The sequence below is a fragment of the Meira miltonrushii genome (assembly GCF_003144205.1).
Source record: "Meira miltonrushii strain MCA 3882 unplaced genomic scaffold FA14scaffold_1, whole genome shotgun sequence".
Lineage (NCBI taxonomy): Eukaryota > Fungi > Basidiomycota > Exobasidiomycetes > Exobasidiales > Brachybasidiaceae > Meira > Meira miltonrushii.
The window spans coordinates 2,633,373-2,654,600 of NW_020289943.1; the positions used below are offsets into that span (position 1 = coordinate 2,633,373).

Here is a 21,228-nt window from a genome sequence, read left to right on the forward strand (position 1 = left end):
TTGCTCATGCATTGATTTGCTCCACAACAATTTCTGATTCTTCCATCATCATCCTTACCGTAATGAAACAAGAGAAAAAGTAGCTTTAGTAAGATCAACATGAGCACTCAAAGGGGTTACATTCGTTTATTGTCAACTTGTAAGGTATCAAGAAACACCCAACTTAAACAGCCTATCAGAGCACAAAGTACGTGCTGTCGTGTGTCTTCATCAATGCCGCCAAAACGAAACGATAGGCGTGCAATCACACCGCCATCTCCCATTCAAACTGCCAAAGTACATACAAACGGGGGCGAGACATCAACAAAGGATGATTCGATAGATCTATCAAAATTACAAGCTAAACCATGTCATTGTTGTGGAAGAGAAATCACTCCACGCAGTAAATGGAAGAGAAATTGGGATGAAATTCGATTTTGTTCAGATCAATGTAGATCTTGGCCAGGAACGATCAAAGTGTTTACTTATCAAGGTGGCGAAGACGTAGGAAGTCCAGCAGGCGTGAATATGAACAAAGTCACAAAACCAACAGAATTGGAGGGGAATTCGAATCTTGAGAAATGCATTAATCGCGATGAAGGTGATCCAAACAAAGAAACACCTCTAGGTCCACAACATCAGCTGCTAGTGCATGAACTAGACCTGGATGCATGGATAGAATCATCAATATGGGCAGTGGCTCAACAATCATCAAAAGCAACAAAGCTAAAAACACTCCAAGATGTTGCACAAGTGATGGATGATGACATGGACAAGATATCAGACGTTCAATTAGGCAATGCAATTCACGAGTACTTAAAACATTCACATGCAGGATTAAGAGAAATGATCAGAAGGGCTGCTAGACGATTGGTTGTGATGCCTTCTGAATCATGGGCTTGCTCTAAGCGCAATTTGATCGGTGAAAAAGTCCCCGTCCTTGCCTTATCGCAGAAAGATGGTCGTCAAAGACTCATCACCTTATCCGACGTCAGTCATGCAAAAGGAGAAATAGAAGTCTCAATAGACAAATCGTAAAAGCATGTATTGCATACTGTACATATAATCCTAATTAATACAAAATTTCAGTAGTGTGTGCATATTGATACAACAATTAATGCAGTGTGAGCATGAGTCAAATGTGTTGCATAAATTTTCAAATCATTCCTCTAAAGTTTCCCTCTCCATATTTCTTTTTCGTTCACGACTTCTTTTCTTGCCCTGACGAGCATGTTTGGCCACTCTCAACATGCTTGTACTGAACACCATCTCTGATCGCGCTCGATCACGATCATAAGCTTCTTGCATCGGCTGTAATTCAAAATCACTGATCTTGCGCGAAAATTCCATTCGATCCGTTTCAGACAGGAAAGGATCAACTTTAAGATGCTTCAACCTTTCAACCGAATCTGCCCTCTTCAGCCCACGTAACTCTCGCGCTGATCTTCGTTTTGCGATCAGCATGGTGATGTGATCAGGTTGAACGGGTTTATATCGAAGCAAGGGTGGATTGTAGATCGTTGGCGGAAGCAAAGCACCAGAAGGGCGTGGAATCGGTTTATCCTTTATACTTTCAAAATATTCTTCTGCCTTTTCTGTCCACTTTTTCTCGTATTCCGATTGAGAGATCTCCTCTTCCAGAGCTGCAAGCGAATCGATTGCTTCTTTGTCACCCTTTTTGGCTTTCTTCAACAAATGCAATAAATCTGATGCACGATCTTCCAGCTTCTGTACTTCTCCAGGGCTTGTGCAATGTCGATAAGCGCGGATCGTATCGCGAACGTCTTGCAAGACATTCATATTCTCTTTTGGGATTGCACGGAGTAAGGCTGCATAAACATTCCATAAGGTCTTGAATCGGTGCTCCGATGTCTTCCAAAATGGTACGTGCAATTTGAATGGTCGCGAAGGAAAGCATGAAACAATGTCTTGCAAATCGGAGGGCAGATTCGAATCCAAGCGAGCGGATGTGTGCATAGAAGCAAATTGATCGTTCTGTTTGTTTCTGCGGGGAGTACTTGGTCGACGACTTTTCGTACCTAAAGCATCAGAACCATTCTTTCTCGATCGCTGGGAAGAAGTCTGAGCAATTTCATGCATGTATGAGATATCACTATCATCAATTTCTCCTTCTGCTTCCATCTCTTCGTACCTTGATGCTCTTTGTTCTAAAGCAGAAATCTCTCCAATATCACCTGAAGCTTGTGCTTGCAAGAACCGCAAGCCTCTCTCTCCCAAAGATCGATGAGCTTGCGTGGACTCTTTGTACTTTGGCTTAGAGATATCAATCTCTTCATTGGCAGGTATTAATGAAGCGGCTTGATCTGCGAGCTTGGTGGGCGAAGAATTATCTTTCATGCTTCGACCGTCAGTGTACAACGAGCCACCTTTCGTATCCGATAGGGTTTGATAGATGTCCACCGCTTTCCCGAATGGAATTGCTTCTGTATGACTTGGCGTGATACAAGGATCATCAGTTTCTTTTCGTAAAACCTTATCGATATCAACTTGAGCAAAGAAGCCTACACCTTGTGGCAGACTGTCCATTTGCAGACGATGAGCAAACATTGCTCTCGTCCATAAGTTGGCAATCTGCAAAGCTAATGTGACCCTTGCTCTATCCTCATCCTTAGCTAGATAGCGTACTTCATCATGAACACTGATCATGAATCGAGCTTGCAAATCATACGTGGATATCAGATATTCCATAGCGGTGATCAAGAGATGGAGGTAATCCACACCACTTGATTGCACGACCCAATTGATTCTACTGGGCATGTAATCCTCATTGCCGGTTAGACCTTTACCGCCAAATCGTTGTCGTTGGGATGATTGTTTCGGTAGGTACTTTCTAGTCAATGCAGCTGTAACACCACAATCCAGAGCGGGTGTCTTTGGCTTTTCACCTAATGCAATCTCTTCAAGCTTGTTGAACACATAACTTTCCGTTCCTCCGAACCAAAACTTTCGGCCGAAATATTCATCCGTATATGTACTTTTGCCTTTTGTGCTTGCATAAAGTTCCTTTGCTTTTTGCATTGCTTCTTCTGTGGACATATCAGGTGTTGCTTTGAGTAATAATTGGGAAGAATGTCGAATTCCAGCACCATAAATTCGCGAGTAGTTGAACACCTTTGCCTGATTACGACCCGTTCCCAAAATTGAGGCTGTCTTGCTGTGCAAATCTGTACCAAGTGATTTGCTGCCTTCCAGCGTCATCCAACCAACAGCAGTTGCGCCATGGAAGCCAAATTGAGCATCTCCCATCACACTGCAAATCCAAAGCTCTTGACTGTCTACATCCGCACCCACGATAGACCATCCGGGAGGCGCTTTGACCATCGCTTTCAGTTCAGAGCCAACACGATTCTTCTTTGCATTCGAAGCAGTAAGCCATGTTTTCTCAATTGCTCTTCGCGTCACCGTTCCCATCGGAACGATTTGAGGTAAAATGATACCCTTTCTTCTTTTTGACTCAGAAGGTGAATCTTGTCGAGCACCACTCGCACCTTCTGAAAAGTGCATTTGACTATCACCTTCTCCATCCCAGACGACCATCTGTTTCCTAACGCGATCTCGAACACCGATCCAATAGCTGCAACGTGCATTCGTCTCTAATGCTCCTTTGGCAGCTGAACGACCTTTCTCTTGTGGATGATCACTCTGCAAAGTGCCCTTCTCGAAGAAAGGAACAAAGTTCTTGCTAAACGGACTGCCGACGTTGGAATCATCACCTGCGGCATGGGGAACTTTGTAATAGACTGGTGTTATACTGGCTGGATCGACGTTTGCGCTACTCTTCCCAATCGCTTCATTCGCGATCTTTGAAAGCTTTTGTGATACTGTCCTTTCTATATCATTGGTGAATGTATAGTCTGCCGCAAGCTTGAAAGTAAGAGGCTTCTGTCTGGTCAAAAGGGGTGTTACCATTTGCGGGTCATATCGGAAGACCCAGCCGTGTTCACGACTGTGATGTAAAGGGCATCCTTGCCATGTTAAGCACAGTAGGATGGGAGCAATTTTGGACCGGATCGTGATCTCCAATTCACCCGTTGCTGATTTGTACAGATCCCAATACCATTTCGGCCACCATTCTTGTGATGCCGGATCATCTGTTTCACTCTGTGATTCGCTCAGTGTCGGCTCCTCAACAGGCGTCCAGTCAAGAAGGCTTAATTGCGCATCACTCTTGACTTCCTCGGGATGCTCACTAGCCCACTCAACCAAGGCATCTGCTGCTGAGCGCAACTTTGCCCGGATCACATCATCACTCTCACCATTGCGCAATGATTCCAAAGCTTCTTGTCCTGCTGGTCCTAGCCCACTGCTTATATCCTGTTCAGAATCCTTCTTTAGGACTGTCTGTTTGAGAGGTGTTCCCTTCACCTTGAATGGTTCTTCATCTCCTTCACCAGCGGAAGTTGTCCAACCTTTCTCTACGTCATCCTTCACAAATGGTCTTGATCGATGTTGTAGTCGCAAAATAGCTGGTGTAAGGGACATCGATCGACCCAAGCCAGTATCAGGCTTCAAAACCTTGTCGCGATACCATTTAGGGATAGAATTTGACAAACTTTCAGTCTCTCCATTTAGGCCAACCTTTGCAGACTTGTCTTTCTTTTGCTTCTTCGGAGTCCAGTCTAATTGGGATGCCCATGGGTCTGTTTCCCACCACAGCTTTTCCCTATTAATTTCAGTTTCTTGCTCTTGGAGTTTAGTCATATAATCTTGTGGCTCTTCTGCTTCAGGATCATTCGAAGGCATGGCGTATGCCATACTGGCAGCCATTGCGCTATCCCACGATACGTCTTTCGTGCCTTGAAGTCGTAGCTGTTCTGCTAAATCGACCAAATTCTGACGTAATTGTTGCAAAGAAGTGTCATAATTTTCATCGCATCGCGAAATATAATCGTTCCATTCATCATCAACAGGAAGAATTGCACTGCTCAAGCCCAACACTCCTGCAGCTGTGGCAGGGTTGGGGCAATTCTTGACAAATGCTGGCCAGACTTTTGTAAACACTTTATGGGTAACCGCTACATCAGTTGCACAATACGTCAAAAGTTCATCCATCATGCCCACCAATTCTTCGCGTGATGTACCGTCAACGAAATATTGCCGAGTATCTTTTGGTAAGTCTATATTGCAATGCAATCTAGCAACGTCAGCGAGACCATTGTTGGATGTGATATCTTGCCATAGCAAAGATGCAGAAGCTGAGCCGCCGTTGCTATCAAGACCTGGAGGAATGAGCGTCGCGTCTTGTCTACCTTGCGCCGATTCAGATAACATGTCTTCAAGATCAAATTCTGCCAAGATTTCCTCATCAACATCCTCTCCACCCAAAACTGCTCGAATGACGGCTTTCTTCACTTCAGCCACATCGTCTTGCTCTAGGATCCTCTCCAACGTCTTACTACGGTTATGCCGAACCCATGCTCCTCTTTGAGGACTGGAGATTCCCCGTGTGGCCACATGTAAGGACATCGTATCCAAGAAGCGAATGTTACTTCGTTCGAGAGAATATTCGTCTCGTATACGCGCCCGATCGTACCCCACATTATGACCGATCAAAAGCCTTGCTGTTGGCGATTTTTGACCATTTGCAGGACCAAATGGGATCAAATGATCTTTTGATTCGTGACGATCGCCTTCTTGCAAGAACCAAGGACTGAGCCATGCATACCAAGCTTTTGGCCCTGCAGCAGTTGCCATTACGGGAAATTGACCTTCTTCTACCATTGTTTCTACATCGAATACCAATGCTCCATCCTCTTCCAAAGGATAGTCTACGGGTACACCGGAACCCAAAGCAGACTTTCCATCATTGGATTTCAAGATAGGATATCGAACCCATCCTGGCTTCTTTAACCATTTTGGTGGACGAAGACTGCATTCTGATCGAATAGCCGGATCCAACGCTAGCCAATCCTGAGGTGCAAAATCACCGCTTTCTGGATGTTCCCCTGGATCAGTATCGCTCTCTTGTTGGCTAGTAAGCCCTTCCGGTAGTGTGTCAAGGATAGTGGATGCAGCAAGATTATGCGCCATTCCCAGCCATGGCTGAGCTACTTGTCGACCTAAGTTCCAGAAATGTTGATTGAGATCCTTGCCTTGTAGACTTGGCAGGTCGAATGCTATTGGAGGTAATGTTGAAGCTTGTTCAGGTTCCAGTCCGTGTGATTTTAGATGATGCTGTGAAAGCGTCAATGCTTCTTCATGAATAGCCGGTGTTTGAGTGGTATGAGGAGGAAAGAGTTGTGATTGCAAACTGCGTGAAAGGAGTTGAACGCCGACTGGATTTCGTGGACAGAAGTTAGCATCTTCGATATCAGTCCGGCTTGGCGAAGGAGCTTTTGTAGTATGTGACGGTTGTTCTGTCTTTTCCTTCTTGGTCGAGTTTACACCGGGAGGTAAAGGTGGAGAGATGTCTGATTTATTAATTGTACTTTCAGTGTGACCATCTCCAGCCATTGATGCCCTTCCTCTCTTCTGCCATGATGTACCTTGCAGAGGTGATAATGTTGCCGATGCTTTTCTCGATAGTGATCTCTGCAATGAGCTCTGCAGCATACACAGAGCTCTTGCATTCCCTAATCTCCGCATTTGCATCATTTTCAAAACAGAAGATAGTCTACCTTGTTGAATGTATCATCTTGTTATCTTGTTATATGCTTATCGTGTCAAAAAGTGTAGCATGGATTTTATATCGTTTCTAAAATGAGATGAATGCACGACTGGATGCATGCAAAAAGTGTTGCTTAGTCGGAAATATAAAAAAGGATGGACGAAAAGTCGCGTTCAAGTAAGCGTGCGTGGGTGCAACAAAGGGCGGAGCTTGAGGGTACGTACACACTTCAGCGGAGATAACACTTTTTATTCTATGAATTTTTTTAATATAGAAAAAATTAAAGTTGTCAAAAAATCAAAATTCCATCATACAACCACATAGCAGTGATCATCGAAGAGATTCAGTCATGCTGAGGCGATTATCGGGTTTATCCGCTCGATATGTTCAGCAGCCATCGTCAAGCAGGCTGGCATGTCTCCAGATAAGCAATGTACTGCAAAGTCCTACACGCCAGATACATTCCTCGACCGTCTCTCATGCTCGAAGAGGAGAGTTGACCAAATTGGAAAGACAAACGATTGCAGAAATAAATTTGCTGAAGAAACAAGTTGAAGATGATACGAAAGAACAAATCGCCAAAGAAAGTGCTGCTAATCTACCTGAGATAACAGATGAAAGTCTTGATCTTCTATATGAAGCTCTTAATATGCCCGATCCACCTACTGAAGAAGATATGGAAGAAGAACAAAAACGAAGGAAACAGCTTTTGCCTCCGTTTCAAAAGGATCAAGTCAGACAACAATCCCTCAGTAGACGCTTGGAAGATATAAAGAAACGTCTTGATGAAGTTGTGAATTATACCCAAAAAGATGCAACTGAAAGGAGTGGAGATGCTTCGGAACGCTTGACAAAGATATTGCAATCGGTCGAAAAAGATGAAAGTATGAGCGTGGCTGATCAGGGGAATGAGGATGAGCTAACCCAAGCTCAAGCAGGATCATCCATCAGTGAAGGTCATACAAGCACACAACGTTCTACTACACGGGACTTGATTGCGCAATTACAGGTATCCATTCCTGCGCTCTCTAACAATAGCTCTCTCACTATGGCATTTCCACTTGGACTTCTATCCACTAAAGATTGGACAGCACTTGCATATCAGGCGGCTGTTGAGGATGATAGAAATGGCATCTTGCAAATTCTAAAATTGATGGAGGAAAGTGGGCAGACGAGCATGCAAACAAAGGTGATAAATACCGCCTTAGCAGTTTATTCGAAAGAAGGAGATTTCAAAGCTTGTCAATCTTTGACTACTGCGATGGAAGAAAACGGGATTGTGCCTGATGCATTTTCTTCTCATCATCTTGTTGCAGCATATGCAAGAGCAGGCAGATTAGACGAAGCGGCTGCGATTGTCAAGCACTTACAAGACGTGCAACCAGCATCCATGCAAACGTACACTTTACTTATTGAGCATTATTTGCAAAAGGCATCTCAACCACAAATTCAGTCAAAAGCATGGTCTTTGTTTTACGATATGCGAACGTATGCTCATTCAATACCTGATGCCCATCTTTATGCTCAAATGATTCGAGCGTGCGCATTAGGAGTGCCTCAACCAGGCGATGCACTTTGGAAACCAAGAGCGGGCTTATTGGCAGAATCGAATACGATCTCCAAAAAGCGCATTATACCCAAACCTGGACGAGCTTTACGACCGGACACGGAAAGGGCATTAGATCTATTTCGTGAGATGACTTTGCGGTATAATGTTCGACCAACACCTGAAGTCTATTCCGCAGTCATCTTGGCTTGTACAAGAAGGAGAGATATGTATGAAAAAGGGATCGAATTATTCCAAAGCATGTTGGAGATCGAAAGACAACGAATTACAGCGCTGCAATCTGATGAGGAAACCAAATCGGATCTTTCTTTATCCTTTTCTCCCGATCGAGAAACGTATAATGCAGTCCTAGGTGGATGCTGTCAAGTAGGCGATCTGTTGCGTGCTAGATGGATCTTGGCAGAAATGCTACGTAGCTCGTATGCCCTTTGGACGTCCCTTCGATCTCGACCAAACGTTGCCGATTGGGAATGGGCAGAAGTGGAAACCAGAAGGCCAGACGAATTTACGTTGACGTATGTGTTTTATACATATGCAACATTCAAACCGCCAAAACGTGCAAGTATCAAAAAGGTTAAGGTACAGAAAGAAGGTCAAGCGGAAGAGAGTGAATCATCAGAACAACCTCCTCACAGTGAAAGCACTGATGTGGAACCTACTTCAAAGGTTGAGGACAACAACTCCTTCTCTGAGCGATTGCCCGAATCATCAGCTGGCGCGATTCGCGAAGTGAATGGATTGCTGGAACGTGTAGCGGTCGATGCGACGACAGAAGGTGGATTACTATCGGCAGTCATTCCGGATACAAGGATGTTGAATGCATATCTCTCTGTTCTATCTGAACAATGTACAGAAGCGGATCGTTTGCCGATGTTAGAAAGTGCCATATTTGGAGCTTCAGATGAAAAAAGTCGATACTCTGTCTTTGATGGCGATTCAGTATTTGCGAAATGGCAAGTGCCGATCAATGGATACACATGCGAATTAGCTTTGGAAGCTTGCAGTAAAAGTAAAGATCGCGAACATGCTGATGCTTTGGCAGATAGAATCTGGCAGGAATGGCAAAAGATCAGTGAACCAAAAACAAGAGGCAGTGGAACAGAAGCAGAAACCGTCAAAGAAGAAAAACGTATGCAAGGAATCGATCCTGTTCGAATTAGTCGTTGTTGGGCAAATATGATTCGTAATGCAGCCAAATCGAATCGAATAAAAGATGCGATGAATTTATTACACTCTTTTGTAGAAAAATATCCTCCTGCTACTTCAAGTATGTCCGCCTTACCTCAACAACAACGCAATTCTGTCAGACCTGCTGCTCAATATCCCGCTTTGACATTTCAACAAGTTGAAGTTTTGCATCATCGACTTGTCCTTAGTACAAACAATCCTAAACAACGTCATCGTGATTTAGCATTCATCACTTGGGTTATCAAAGCATACGAATCAAGTTTATCGCCTAAAATGCCTGCTGTACTAAAACGACCTTCAAAATTGTGGTAATAATCATCTCACCCCTCCTATATATTTGTTGTATTTTTACCTTGTACAATATTCATGTAACACCCAACACCTCTTACCGCGAGCGAGCGAGTACTGTTGAAGTAGTCGAAGTGAAGCCATGGCTGACGTGCATATCTGCAACATCCCGGGAAATTCTAGTGAGGCATGATTTGAGCAAGGCAATTTGACCGGCCAACAAGAAGGGAAGATGTTGTGCGTAAGTCATCTTTGTCATTACCCTCAAAAATTCTTCTGCACAACAGCATAAATTGCATTCTAGATGTGTTTACACAATGAGACAAAAAAAGAGGAGCAGATAAAAAAGAAGCATCTAAATTGAACATATATGAGAAATAATAAAGAAAAAGGATGAGGATAAAGAGCAATAGAGGAGGAGTATACAGGTATATCTGGTAAAATTACCCTTTTTTACGTATTATAAAGTTGTGGACCACTTTTAAAGCTTAGCATCTTCAGGCATGAAACGCAATGCTTGACGAACACCCAAATCGGCCAAAACTTCTTCTGTTCCTCCTAAAACGGCATCAAACTTGTATGTACGGTGGAATTCTTCGATGAATTTACCCATTCCACCCTTAGTAACACCTCTTCCACCAAAGACTTGAACGGCATTATCGGCAACATCGTGGGAAACTCTAGTAGACCATGATTTGAGCAAGGCAATTTGACCTGCCAAGAAAAGAGATTGTTGCTTGTACGTCATCTTTGTCATTTGGTACGTGCAGCTTTCCAACCAGTTTTGTGCTGCTTCGGCTTGTGCAATACAGCTTGCGATCTTTTGACGAACGACGGCTTGACTGGTTAGAGGTTTGCCGAATGCTTTACGTTGGTTGGCCCACAAAAGCATTTGTTCACAAACGGCACGAGAAGCACGAATTGTTGAACAGCACATAACCCAACGTTCATGGTTAAAGTTGGATAAGATGATTTGAATACCCAATCCATCTTCTCCGACCAAATATCTCTTAGGCACCTTAACATTGTCAAATGTGATGAATGCGGTACCGGCAGTGGTACTGTATGAAGTCTTGATTTGCTTGGTTTCAATACCACCACATTTGCGAGGAATGCAAATAACTGCGAAGCCCATATCGGTCTTAACAGCTGTGGTGAAGTAATCGGCAAACATACCATTTGTGATCCATTTCTTGGTACCGTTGACGATGTAGTGTTCACCGTCTTCGGTCAAAGTGGCAGTTGTTCTAATACCCATAACATCTGATCCAGCGAATGCTTCAGTGATGGCCAAACAGATGAACTTTTCACCGTTCAAGCAGGGCTCAATGATTTCCTTCTTTAGGTCATCTGAGCCAAAGTTCATGATTGGAGGCAAACCGATAACCATTCCACCTTGCAAACCATCACCGAAACCACGAGCGGCCATACGGACCAATTCTTGTGTCATGACCAATTCATGGAAATAGTCAAATTCTTCACCTTTGATATCAGCGAACAATTTGCGTCCATGCAAATGTTTGCCTGGACCCATACGCATAGCATTGATGCCCAATTTGCCCATCTCTTGTACCAAATCAACATCTGGACGTTTACCGTTCTCTTCACATCGTTGGGCGACTTCGACAACGCGGTTATCAACGTATGCACGCATTTCCTTACGCAAGCGACGGTGAGAGTCAGAGTAGTAAGGAGAGTAGTAGTTTGGTGTCAACCACATTGGTTCGGCATAAGGAACCTTTGAAACTTCTCCTGGAATGGGAGCTTTGATCTTTTGTTCTTCTCCTTGGATTTTACCGATACGTAGACGTTGGTAAGCTGGACGCAAAAGGACTTCATGTCTGTGTAATCCAAAGAATGTTTCAGTATTATCTTGACCTGCAACTTCTTCATCGTAGAAAACAGCTTCACCACCTGGGTGCAATTCGGCAAATTTGGAAACGTTGTAAACGACTGCGTCAATCACGATCCAAAGATCACCTTGCTTGTTATGCTTTGCCACTTCATCACGAGTGATCTCTTTGAGAGGTTGGGATGTGCTTTGTGTGGCCATCTTGAATGTTTAAAGGGAGAGGTGATGAGAGGAGTTTAAAATGAAAGAGGTGTAGGATGCCTGTTTCGTATTGGTGGTTAAGAGAGAAAGAAGTATTGAATAAATTATATTGATTGTAAGAAGCAAAGATAGAACAACCAATCAGCAAAAGGGGGAACAAGAGCGGGGAAGGAAACGTCTTAGGTTGTTGAAAGAGAGCAGTGACCTGATGCATTTGATTGAAATTAAACGCGCTGTGTGTGCATTTACGCCCAATTTATGCTTATTTTCCTACAGACCCTATCAACCATACCATACAGTCTCGGCTTTTCAATCGAAGGAAGAGAGAGGGATTAAATAGCCAATAAGATTGAATCTTGCATTGTCTGTTGTGTGTCTTGATTACCTGAACAAATATCTAGCTGTACTTGGGCGTTGGATCGGTCAATAAGCCGCCAATAAGCAGCAATAAAATGACTCGCGTACGGATCGCAATGGACGGGCGGCTTTTAAGTAGAGCTAGTACATCTGTTGAAAACCGGCACTTCATCACCAAAATCCTTTTTCACACACACATTACATGCATGTTACGTTGACGCGTCTATACACTGCTAATCCACGCAGTCTAGGTGAATAATCTGAGACTTTAAGACACATCATTTCCCCGCAGCTACGGCTGTCCGGCCCCCTAAATGCCTTTTACCGAGGGGAGAGTCACCCTTACATTCTCTCGACCTTACTAAAGAATTGCTAATTTTAAACTTTAGAGCTTTGTTTAGCTAAACACATTCTTCCTTTAGTGAATTCTTTTCCTGGGGAAAGAGAAGCACCCCGCAATCAATATAAGATGATGTAACAGGCCAGTGTGTATGGTCAAATATTTTATCATAGAGGTTCTTCCGAACGATTTGAGAAATAAGAGAGAACTCTACGATTGGACCAATACTAAGGTATGTAACAAAAGTATATCAGGTTGCCTGTAGTGAGAAACCGTACTGAGTGATCAGCCTAAAGCTCACTTAGGGTCTTTTTAGAGAGATAGAAGTACTAATAACCCAGTACTTATTATCAGACGAGTAGCTATACATATAGAAGAATGTATTAAGACGCAGAATAATAGGAAGAAAATGGGTACTCTATTTATAAAGAAGTTGGCTATTTATATACTATAATTGAGTAGATAAACCTACATGTGAAAAATGCCCATATCAGAGGTACCACGATAGAAAGGACTGTCTAACGTATGATATTGAAAGAAAGGAACGCTTGAGCTATCGTATCAGAAGGTAGTAACGTTAGATTTTTATGTGAAGAGAAGACTGTCAGAGGTATAACACCAAATAGAATAACAGAGGTATCACAACTGAAAGCATTAACGTAAGTATCGCATCAGAAAGAACCGTTAGAGTTGGCACAACAGGAAGGAATGGTAGAGCTACCTTATCGGAAGAGAACGTCGAAGGCTACACTTCAGATAGGAACGTCAGAGGCATCACAACAGAAAGGATTAACACAGGTACCGCATCAGGAAGAATCGTTAGAGATGGCACATCAGCAAAGAACGGTAGAGCTATCTTATCGGAAGAGAACGTCTGAGGCAGCAGATCAGATAGGAACGTTTTAGGTATCATAGGATTTGACTCATAAAAATAAATTCTGTCTCTTAATTCTTAAAATCGGTGTAAGTCATCAATTTGCTTGGACCCCTCTCTATTAAAAGCTTACTTAAAGGGGTGCGGGCGAAACAAAAGATAGGAGAGGTCCGGGCGCTGCATTCAAGATAGGGACGCGTCTGTTGGTTGATCACTGGGGCCTAGGCCTATTAATAATGTAGATTGACAGGCGTACCGCGTATACATTAGATAAATGCAAAGGCAGTGTTGGTTTAAAGTGTTGGGTTGCGTTTATTCACTTACCATCACGATCACATGAGTAAGGCGATGAGATGACAGTGCCGAGTATTGTCACAGATGATGGTGAAGGGACTAGGCACATCATAACGAACGAGCGGAACACTGCGGTATACCAATTCAGCATCGAAACAGCATCTGAATCGTTGACAGATTTGGATCTGCACATTGTACCTATTAATTCAACCAAAGAGCACGTACAGACAACTGCAACTGCATCACCACATACACCCGCAAAATGGATTCGGAAGAGGATATTGACGGAAAATGATGAAATTGTTGACCAGGTCATCGATGTGGAGAAAAGGAGGATATGTTGGACAAGTCACAGACCGACAAGAGGATGGTATCAGTACTTACGATCGCCAATGCTACCACCAAATGTCCGAATACCCCTTCAACCGCCAAAAGGGATCGTCAAAAGCGTTGTGGGAAGTACACCTTTATCATTGACGATCAGTACGCGCCTTCAACTTTCGCAATTGGATCAACTTCACCACAGGATTGATTGTCCCGATATGGATCAGAAAGGAGGTGAAAGCGGTAGTACGTCAAATGCAGACTTTACAACGGTAAATCTAAGTGGGAATCATTCCACCCATGCACTCAACGCTACGACACAGTCGTCTGCCATACGTTCAACCGGAGTAGAAAACAGTTCCACCTCTCAATCAGGACACGCACGACGTAGAAGTACAGGTAACTCGATCTCTCACTCGGGCAAACGTAGCGTTTCTAATCCATCTTCAACGCCCGTTGTACCGGAAGAAGAAGCATCTGAAGATCTAAGTCAATCATCAATCATGGTAGAGGAACAAGATCCTGATCAATTCGAAACAATGGATGGCTGTCAAAGTGAAGTGAGACCGTGCACTTTTGTCTTGACTGATGAATTGGCCGCCGTCATGCAAACGCCAGCTAAAGTACAAACGTCTTCATCGCCTGGCTGGGCTAGATGGGCCTGGAGTATGCTGCCTGATATGGTCCGACCGGCTTTACGCCTTGATGGGTCTAAATCCTTCAGCATCGTCTGGGTTAACGCTCCCAGCACTTCAACGCGGGCCAGCCAAGCTGTTGAGGTCCTTCGATTTGAAGACCAGTCAGGCCTTCTAAGCTGGAAAGGACAAAGAATAGGTCGATTGCTGATACAAAAGCATGCCGTTCAAGCACTCAATTTGGATCTCGGCCTTTGGATTGCGCTCGCTTTGGCTTATCTAGAATTTTTAGAGGAACGGGATGGTTATCATGCATCATCGGATGGATGATGGGTTTCTGGTCGGTGTAGGATATCTCGTCACGCAATACAGCATCTTGTACTTTACACAATATAACAATTTATAGATTTCAAGCTTGATCCTGATTGGGGGCCTGTCGTGCTGCCTTTTGTTTCTTATCTTGTCGATGTTTTTGATTACTTTGACGGCACTTCATCCTGTAAGTTTCCATATAAATGTTTGCCTTTTCCGTTGCCTCCGTTTGTGTCATTCCTTTTTTCAGATTGGCTCGGATGTTTGCTTCATATCTATCTTGCTTTGTCATTCTCCGACTTTCAGCGAAATTTGGTTCTGTTGCTTTTCGTTCACGATATCTCTCCTTCCTTCTTTCATTGAGTTTATCCTTGATGATGTTATATCGTCTGTAATACGATTCTCGATTCAATTTTTTCCCTTTTTCTTTATTTTCCTTCATCCATTTTCTATGAATTCTTGAAAAGTTTTGATTCACTACAATTTTTGCTACATTTTCATCCACGCCAACTTTTTCAAGCTTTGCTACTTTGTTTTGTTTTCTTCTTTGGTACTCCGTAAGGCGGCGCTTCTTGCTTGATTCCTCTCCTCCAACAAGGGCAATACTGTGGTCTTGATCAATGCTTTCTATCAATCGACCGTGTGGGTTCACCGCCTCGTTCGGGCGAATCGGGCTTGATCCTAACGGTAATTCTGCATCCCCTCCCCTCGCCGTGTCAGGCAAGTATACACAGAAAAGCAAAATGATAGCGAACATACTTTTCATTGTGAGAGGATGGAAGTGAGGAGCAAAATGAACTTGAGAGATGCAAAGTATGCATACCGAGTATGAAATTGCGTCTCGCTTAATATATCTCGCCCCGAGTAAAAAGACGTTGATCAATAAAGAAGATGTGAGAGGGTTGCAATATATACAATGGCATAATGAGGCTTGGCTATCAGGTCTGTTAATAAATTGGATCCCGACGTAGTTTTATGTAATAACAATTTCAACCCTTTTCTTACGTTCGACTGACATTGACGGAAGTATGATCATCATGTTGTGCCTCCTTTTGTTTTTTCTCTAGTCGCCTTTGTCGAAGACTTTGACGAGATTTCATTCTGTATGTATCTATATACTTACCCGCTTCTTCCTTTGCTTGCGTTTGAGTCATCCCTTTCTTTAGATTAGACCGCACGGTTGCTTCAAATCTGTCTTGCGTTGTCTTTCTTCGACTTTGAAGGAAATTCGGTTCTGTTGCTTTTCGTTCATGATATCTTTCCTTTCTTCTTTCGTTAGCCTTGTCTTTAATAATGTTATACCTTCTATGATAAGATTCCCTCTTCACTGTAAGCTCTTTTTCTTTATTTTTTTTCGTCCATTTACTATGGTAACCTGAAAGGTATTTCATCACCATAGTTTTTGCGACATTTGTTTCTACTCCTAATTTTTCAAGCTTGGCAATCTTGCTGTCCTTTCTCTTTTGGTAATTATTTGGTCGTTTTTCAGGTGTGCTTTGGTTCGTTGCTTCATTTGAGTGGCTTGGAGTAAATTGCACCGGTGAGTCTGAGCTCCCTGCTACTGCTGTCTCAAAAACATTTTGCACAAGTAGAAGCACAATGATTGCAAAAATGGCTTTCTTCATTTTTGATGGACGTAGGAAGTAAAGAGACTTGAAAGATGCAAAATTGAATAAGCTTTTGTGTATCGCTCTGTCTTACTGGCCCCGAGTGAAAGACATTGAGTAAACAAGCACAGCAGGAAAGGGTTGCATATCATAACGCAATGTGGCCATCAAGTACTCTTGATAGCTTTTTATTTCAAACATACATACACAAGCAATAGTATTAAGTTTTCAATATGCTTATGCATGATTCTCATTCATTGAGCGATGTAGATCCATCTTGTTGTGTTGCCGTTTGTTCTTTCGCTTGTCGCATGTCTTTAAGACGTTGACTGTTCCTAATTCTAAAAGATTCTATATATTTATCTGCTTCTACCTTCGCGTCCTCTTGAGTCATTCCTTTTTTCATGTTTGTTCGCACGTTTGCTTCATGTCTGTCTTTTAATGTTTGTGAACGTGATTTGAAGAAAGGGTCCGTAGCTTTTCGTTCTTGATATTTATCTCTCCTTCTCTGGTTGGTTTTATCTTTCACCATTCCATACCTCTTAAGGTAAGACTTCTTTTGTATCGCTTTGGCCTTCTCTTGATTAGCTTTCCTCCATCCATTAAAATAGCTTGACATGTGTTTAGTCGCCACTACGTTTGCCACATCTGTTTCTACTCCAACACTTTCAAGCCTGGCAATCTTAGTTTGCTTCCTTTTATGGTATGATGATAAACGCTTACTACCTGAGATCTCATTACTCCGGTCATTTCTTGATAAGGCTGCGGGAACTTCTTCACCGAAGCGGGTCGGACTTGATCCCGACGGTAAGTCAGTGCCTCTTACTGTCCTAGAGGCGCTTATGTATAAAAGGATAATGATTGATAAAACACCTTTCATCATTTGCAGCTTTTTGATTTGGAAGTAGGAAATAGGGATGATCTTATACGAACAATACAAATATATACATACACATATCACTGAAAGTGTGCGTTTGTGTATCACTCATACTTGCCCCGATAAAATAAGGATGCAATTGCGGCTGTCTAGTGATTTGGAAGTAGGAAGTAGGGATGATCTTATACGAACAATACAGATATATACATACACATATCACTGAAAGTGTGCGTTTGTGTATCACTCATACTTGCCCCGATTAAAATAAGGATGCAATTGCGGCTGTCTAAGTTAGTAAACAGTAAAAAAAGTTAGCCATATACTGTAGTATGTAGCAACAAAGCTGTTCATGTTAGGAACGGCTACTTCGTATTACACTCTTCTTTTGCTGTCTGTTTGTTCTTCTTTTTGCGTTGGCCAGCTGTTTATAAGATTCGAGATATTGTTGAGCTGCTATAGCTGCTTCCGTTTCGCTTAAACCGTTATTTGTATGTTTCTGAAAGTTTCGCTGATATATACTCTCATAGGACTGATAACCTGATTTCCGATATCGTTTATTCCTTAATTGCTAATAGATGGGATCTAGTGCCTTCTTAAATCTGTAAGCATTTTTTCGACTTTCACGTTTCTCTTCGGCAGTTTTCTTTATCCTTTTCTCAGGCTTGAAAGGTTGGGCTATCGTCTTTCTTTTAGTACCTCGTTGAGCAGAGATCTTTGCCGACGGCATCACCTCCATAGTCACACCTTCAGTGGCCTGCAACGGATTTTCCCTTCCCGCTATCGAACCCGATGAATCGGAGTTATGTCTTTCAGACTGGCTAAGAGTGATGAAAAATGTGAAATTAGCAATACGCTCTGAAACGTTTCACGGTATTTGGAACCTACGTTTCGGTATAATCTGAGCTGTCCAACAGTAGATGCGCAGCAATTCGACCTGTTGGTGTGCTAACGTGTAAGCGTGAATCACCTTCTTTACTCTTAGGGGTGCTAACGGGAATCGAGAAACATTCATTTGCCAGAAGAAATATTAAGAATAATGCTAAAAAGAGGCTCTTCATTCGTGGAGGTATATTGTGGTGGAGATGTAAAAGAAGCTTGATGAGATGTCTATTCTGAAAGAATGAATTGTGGCAGGGTCTGTATATACATTCAAGGGAAATTGCGGACAGCCCCGCACCGTTTTCATGAGTCAATATTAGCTGCTCTCTTGTTTAGCATTTTTCAAATTTTCTTTTCTTAAATTGTTGCGAAGATGAATCTTAGCTTTGTATTCATCAATGTATTTTTGTGCTGCTTTTTTTGCTTCTATTTCCGGCATGCCTTTTGTCATATTCTTTCTCAGCCTTGCTTCATATCTTCCGTGATACGTATTAGAACCGAGTCTTCTTTTTCTCTTATTTATACCTTCAAAATATTCTGGATTTGCTAACTTTTTTTCATGATAACGTACCTTTCTTTTTTCATTGATACTGTCTTTGTTTTTATTGAAATACTTGTCATTTATCTGTTTTGCTCTTTCGGAATTTTTTCCTCTCCATGTTCGTAAAGAGTTGGACAAATGTTTCATATACACTTGTTTTGCAACTTTTGGCTCTACACCCACTTTGTTAAGCTCTTCTACCTTTTGCTTTATACGCCTTTGATACCTGGTTGGTCTTGTACTACTTTCTTGTTGAGGTTCGATGCTTTGAAGGCCATGACCATGGTCATGAGTGGAGCCACTTTCTTGCTCAGTGCCGCTGTGATCACTTGCAGTTGGGTGGGTTGGCTTTTCCCTGCCGTGAGAAACAGCAATAGTGAAGCGGAGTAAGAAGCACAAGTTCCAGACTAGGATGAGTATTAACTTCATCTTTTCCGGATGGAAGGATGAGGAAGAAGGTGATCATGAGGCAGTCTGTCTGCATGTATGAAACCCAAAGTATCGGGGCATCGCCGTATATTTCACACTCATACGCAATCGATCTCCCCTACTACTGCTCTATCCCATCAACACTTGAGAGAAGTGGTCATACTTTGTGTTTGACTGTCCGTCAAAATGGGGGAAACAATTAAATTATCGCAACAGTAGATTGCGTTACAGGGGAGTGAGTTACTTAATTAAGATACGCGCAGGAGAACCAAAAACGCCATCATCATTGTCCTACTTATGCACCGCAGTCGTGCAAACGATACCTTTGGCGCCGTTCTCATCAAAAGGTGCGCAATTCAACGTCTTTGCTGAAGTTCCGCTGAGATCGAATTTGGCAGTTACAACGCCACCTTTAGCGATGTCCAAGCTAAAGTTGACTTTTTGATCAAAAGCAGAGATACCAGCGCCAACGGTTACGTGTGTTTGGTTGAATGAATAACCACCACCAATTCCGGCAATGTGTTTTGTTCTGTCTTTGGCATCATCAGTACCTATGTTAAAACCGCCTCCGTAGCTTTTGCCTGCTTCGTAGTTGAAAGTTCCATCACCAGCGATGTGACCAAACTTGTCCAAAGTACCATCAACCGTAAATCCGACCAAAGCGGGATGATCAGTTTTGCTTGTTCTGTTCAAGTATTGAACGGTAAATGGAGAGACATCATCTCCTGAATCGTCTTGACCATGTACTTTGTACGATGAGAGTGCAACGAATGCAACAAAGAAGGCAAGGAAACCTGGACGAGCAATCATTTTGAGTTTAGTGTTGTAGGTGTTGTTGGTAAGTGAGAAAGGTGTTGAGATAAGTGCGAGGTGATTGATTAAGGGAAAAGGGGTTGGATGATGAAGGGGAGGAAATTGATAGCTCCTATTTTCGTCTTTTATAAACACTCCTCGACCTCTAAAGCGCTTTGAGATGTACGAGCGAAATGAAGCATCATAAATATTCGGCCGCCGCACCTTGGCTTCGGCGATTCGCGATCAAATTACCATTTCTCGGAACTCCTACTCCTGAAAATTACGGATGCATGTACGCCTCACTTTAATGAAGTTTTTAGGTTTTATCGAATGTTCATTATTCGTACGGGGTTACACAAGGGGACGGTATTATATGAATATGAATGATAGGTTCTGGAATGTTAAAGAGAGCCAGACGAAAGCGCGATCACTTTTTTAACTTGCGTTTGGGGTAGCCGTGCAAACGATTCCACTGCTGCTATCATCGGATTCATCACTTGGTTGACAAACCAAATCAGTCGAATTGGATTGAACGTCAAAATGTACAAAGATTGTACCGTCTTTTGCGATATCGAGTTGAAAATTAACCTTTTGATCAAATGCAGAAATACCTGCTCCGATATCAACATTCGTTTCGTTGAATCGATAACCTGCTCCTAAACCATTGATGGTCTTGTTGACGTTATCGGGATCTGTTGTACCTATGTTAATTCCGCCTTCGTATCCAGTATCAGCTTCGTAGTCAAAACCGCCACCTCCAGAAATGCGACCAAATGGACGCAAAAAACCATCATAATTGAATCCTGTTTTACCCGATTCCGTTTCTCCATCACTTTCGTTGAAATAAGAAAATTTGAAAGAGTAAAGTTGTTTGGTACGTCCTGCTCTACGTTCAATCGAAGCTGCGTTGACGTTGAATGTTGCCAAGTACATAGCAGTAAAGATTGCAAGGCTGAACAAACCAGCCGTTGTGAATGAGAAGCGCGTCATGATGGTGTCGGGGTTTGTGTATAGTGGGGAAAAGGGTGTAAAAGTGAAGGATTGATAGAAGTGATGGCGATGAGGGTTATGTCCTGGAGAGAAAGACGAAGGTTTTATACATCAATAAATCATAATTTAATACCGCTCTTGATCATCTGTTTCGGGGTTCCGTTGTACGCAACTCTCATTACAAAATTTCGGCTCCGTACCGTCCAACGGAATGATGTACGTCTTGGCAAATTCGATTGCCTGAAATGACACATTCGCAACCCGCTCAATT

The 21,228-nt window shown here is 42.7% G+C and overlaps 9 protein-coding genes across 9 annotated transcripts; 3 read left to right on the forward strand and 6 right to left on the reverse strand.

Moving 5' to 3' along the window:
- The first annotated feature begins 41 nt into the window (after positions 1-41).
- FA14DRAFT_159578 (uncharacterized protein) lies at positions 42-1,081 on the forward strand. Its single transcript, XM_025498280.1, has one exon. It carries the CDS (start codon positions 100-102, stop codon positions 1,015-1,017), a length of 918 nt encoding a protein of 305 aa, XP_025357910.1. The 5' UTR covers positions 42-99; the 3' UTR covers positions 1,018-1,081.
- A 59-nt stretch (positions 1,082-1,140) lies between these two features.
- On the reverse strand, positions 1,141-6,453 carry FA14DRAFT_142034 (uncharacterized protein; the record flags this gene model as incomplete). Its single annotated transcript, XM_025497160.1, has 2 exons — positions 1,141-2,297; positions 2,346-6,453. The coding sequence occupies 2 exons, from the start codon at positions 6,451-6,453 to the stop codon at positions 1,141-1,143; spliced, it is 5,265 nt and encodes a 1,754-aa protein (XP_025357911.1).
- Positions 6,454-6,928: 475 nt separating this feature from the next.
- FA14DRAFT_187694 (uncharacterized protein) lies at positions 6,929-9,755 on the forward strand. Its single transcript, XM_025501618.1, has one exon. It carries the CDS (start codon positions 6,957-6,959, stop codon positions 9,672-9,674), a length of 2,718 nt encoding a protein of 905 aa, XP_025357912.1. The 5' UTR covers positions 6,929-6,956; the 3' UTR covers positions 9,675-9,755.
- Positions 9,756-9,974: 219 nt separating this feature from the next.
- Positions 9,975-12,137, reverse strand: FA14DRAFT_142039 (acyl-CoA dehydrogenase NM domain-like protein). The gene has a single exon (XM_025497161.1). The coding sequence runs from the start codon at positions 11,701-11,703 to the stop codon at positions 10,132-10,134; it is 1,572 nt and encodes a 523-aa protein (XP_025357913.1). The 5' UTR covers positions 11,704-12,137; the 3' UTR covers positions 9,975-10,131.
- Positions 12,138-13,593: 1,456 nt separating this feature from the next.
- FA14DRAFT_187696 (uncharacterized protein) lies at positions 13,594-14,943 on the forward strand. Its single transcript, XM_025501619.1, has one exon. It carries the CDS (start codon positions 13,628-13,630, stop codon positions 14,855-14,857), a length of 1,230 nt encoding a protein of 409 aa, XP_025357914.1. The 5' UTR covers positions 13,594-13,627; the 3' UTR covers positions 14,858-14,943.
- FA14DRAFT_152978 (uncharacterized protein) lies at positions 14,937-15,605 on the reverse strand (the record flags this gene model as incomplete). The annotated part of the gene is made up of 1 exon (XM_025497565.1): positions 14,937-15,605. The coding sequence occupies one exon, from the start codon at positions 15,603-15,605 to the stop codon at positions 14,937-14,939; it is 669 nt and encodes a 222-aa protein (XP_025357915.1).
- Positions 15,606-15,840: 235 nt separating this feature from the next.
- Positions 15,841-16,464, reverse strand: FA14DRAFT_176903 (uncharacterized protein; the record flags this gene model as incomplete). Its single annotated transcript, XM_025500703.1, has 1 exon — positions 15,841-16,464. The coding sequence occupies one exon, from the start codon at positions 16,462-16,464 to the stop codon at positions 15,841-15,843; it is 624 nt and encodes a 207-aa protein (XP_025357916.1).
- Positions 16,465-19,430: 2,966 nt separating this feature from the next.
- On the reverse strand, positions 19,431-20,055 carry FA14DRAFT_183553 (uncharacterized protein). The gene has a single exon (XM_025501323.1). The coding sequence runs from the start codon at positions 19,980-19,982 to the stop codon at positions 19,464-19,466; it is 519 nt and encodes a 172-aa protein (XP_025357917.1). The 5' UTR covers positions 19,983-20,055; the 3' UTR covers positions 19,431-19,463.
- Positions 20,056-20,402: 347 nt separating this feature from the next.
- FA14DRAFT_183555 (uncharacterized protein) lies at positions 20,403-20,977 on the reverse strand (the record flags this gene model as incomplete). The annotated part of the gene is made up of 1 exon (XM_025501324.1): positions 20,403-20,977. The coding sequence occupies exon 1, from the start codon at positions 20,955-20,957 to the stop codon at positions 20,403-20,405; it is 555 nt and encodes a 184-aa protein (XP_025357918.1). The 5' UTR covers positions 20,958-20,977.
- Between the last annotated feature and the right edge of the window lie 251 nt (positions 20,978-21,228).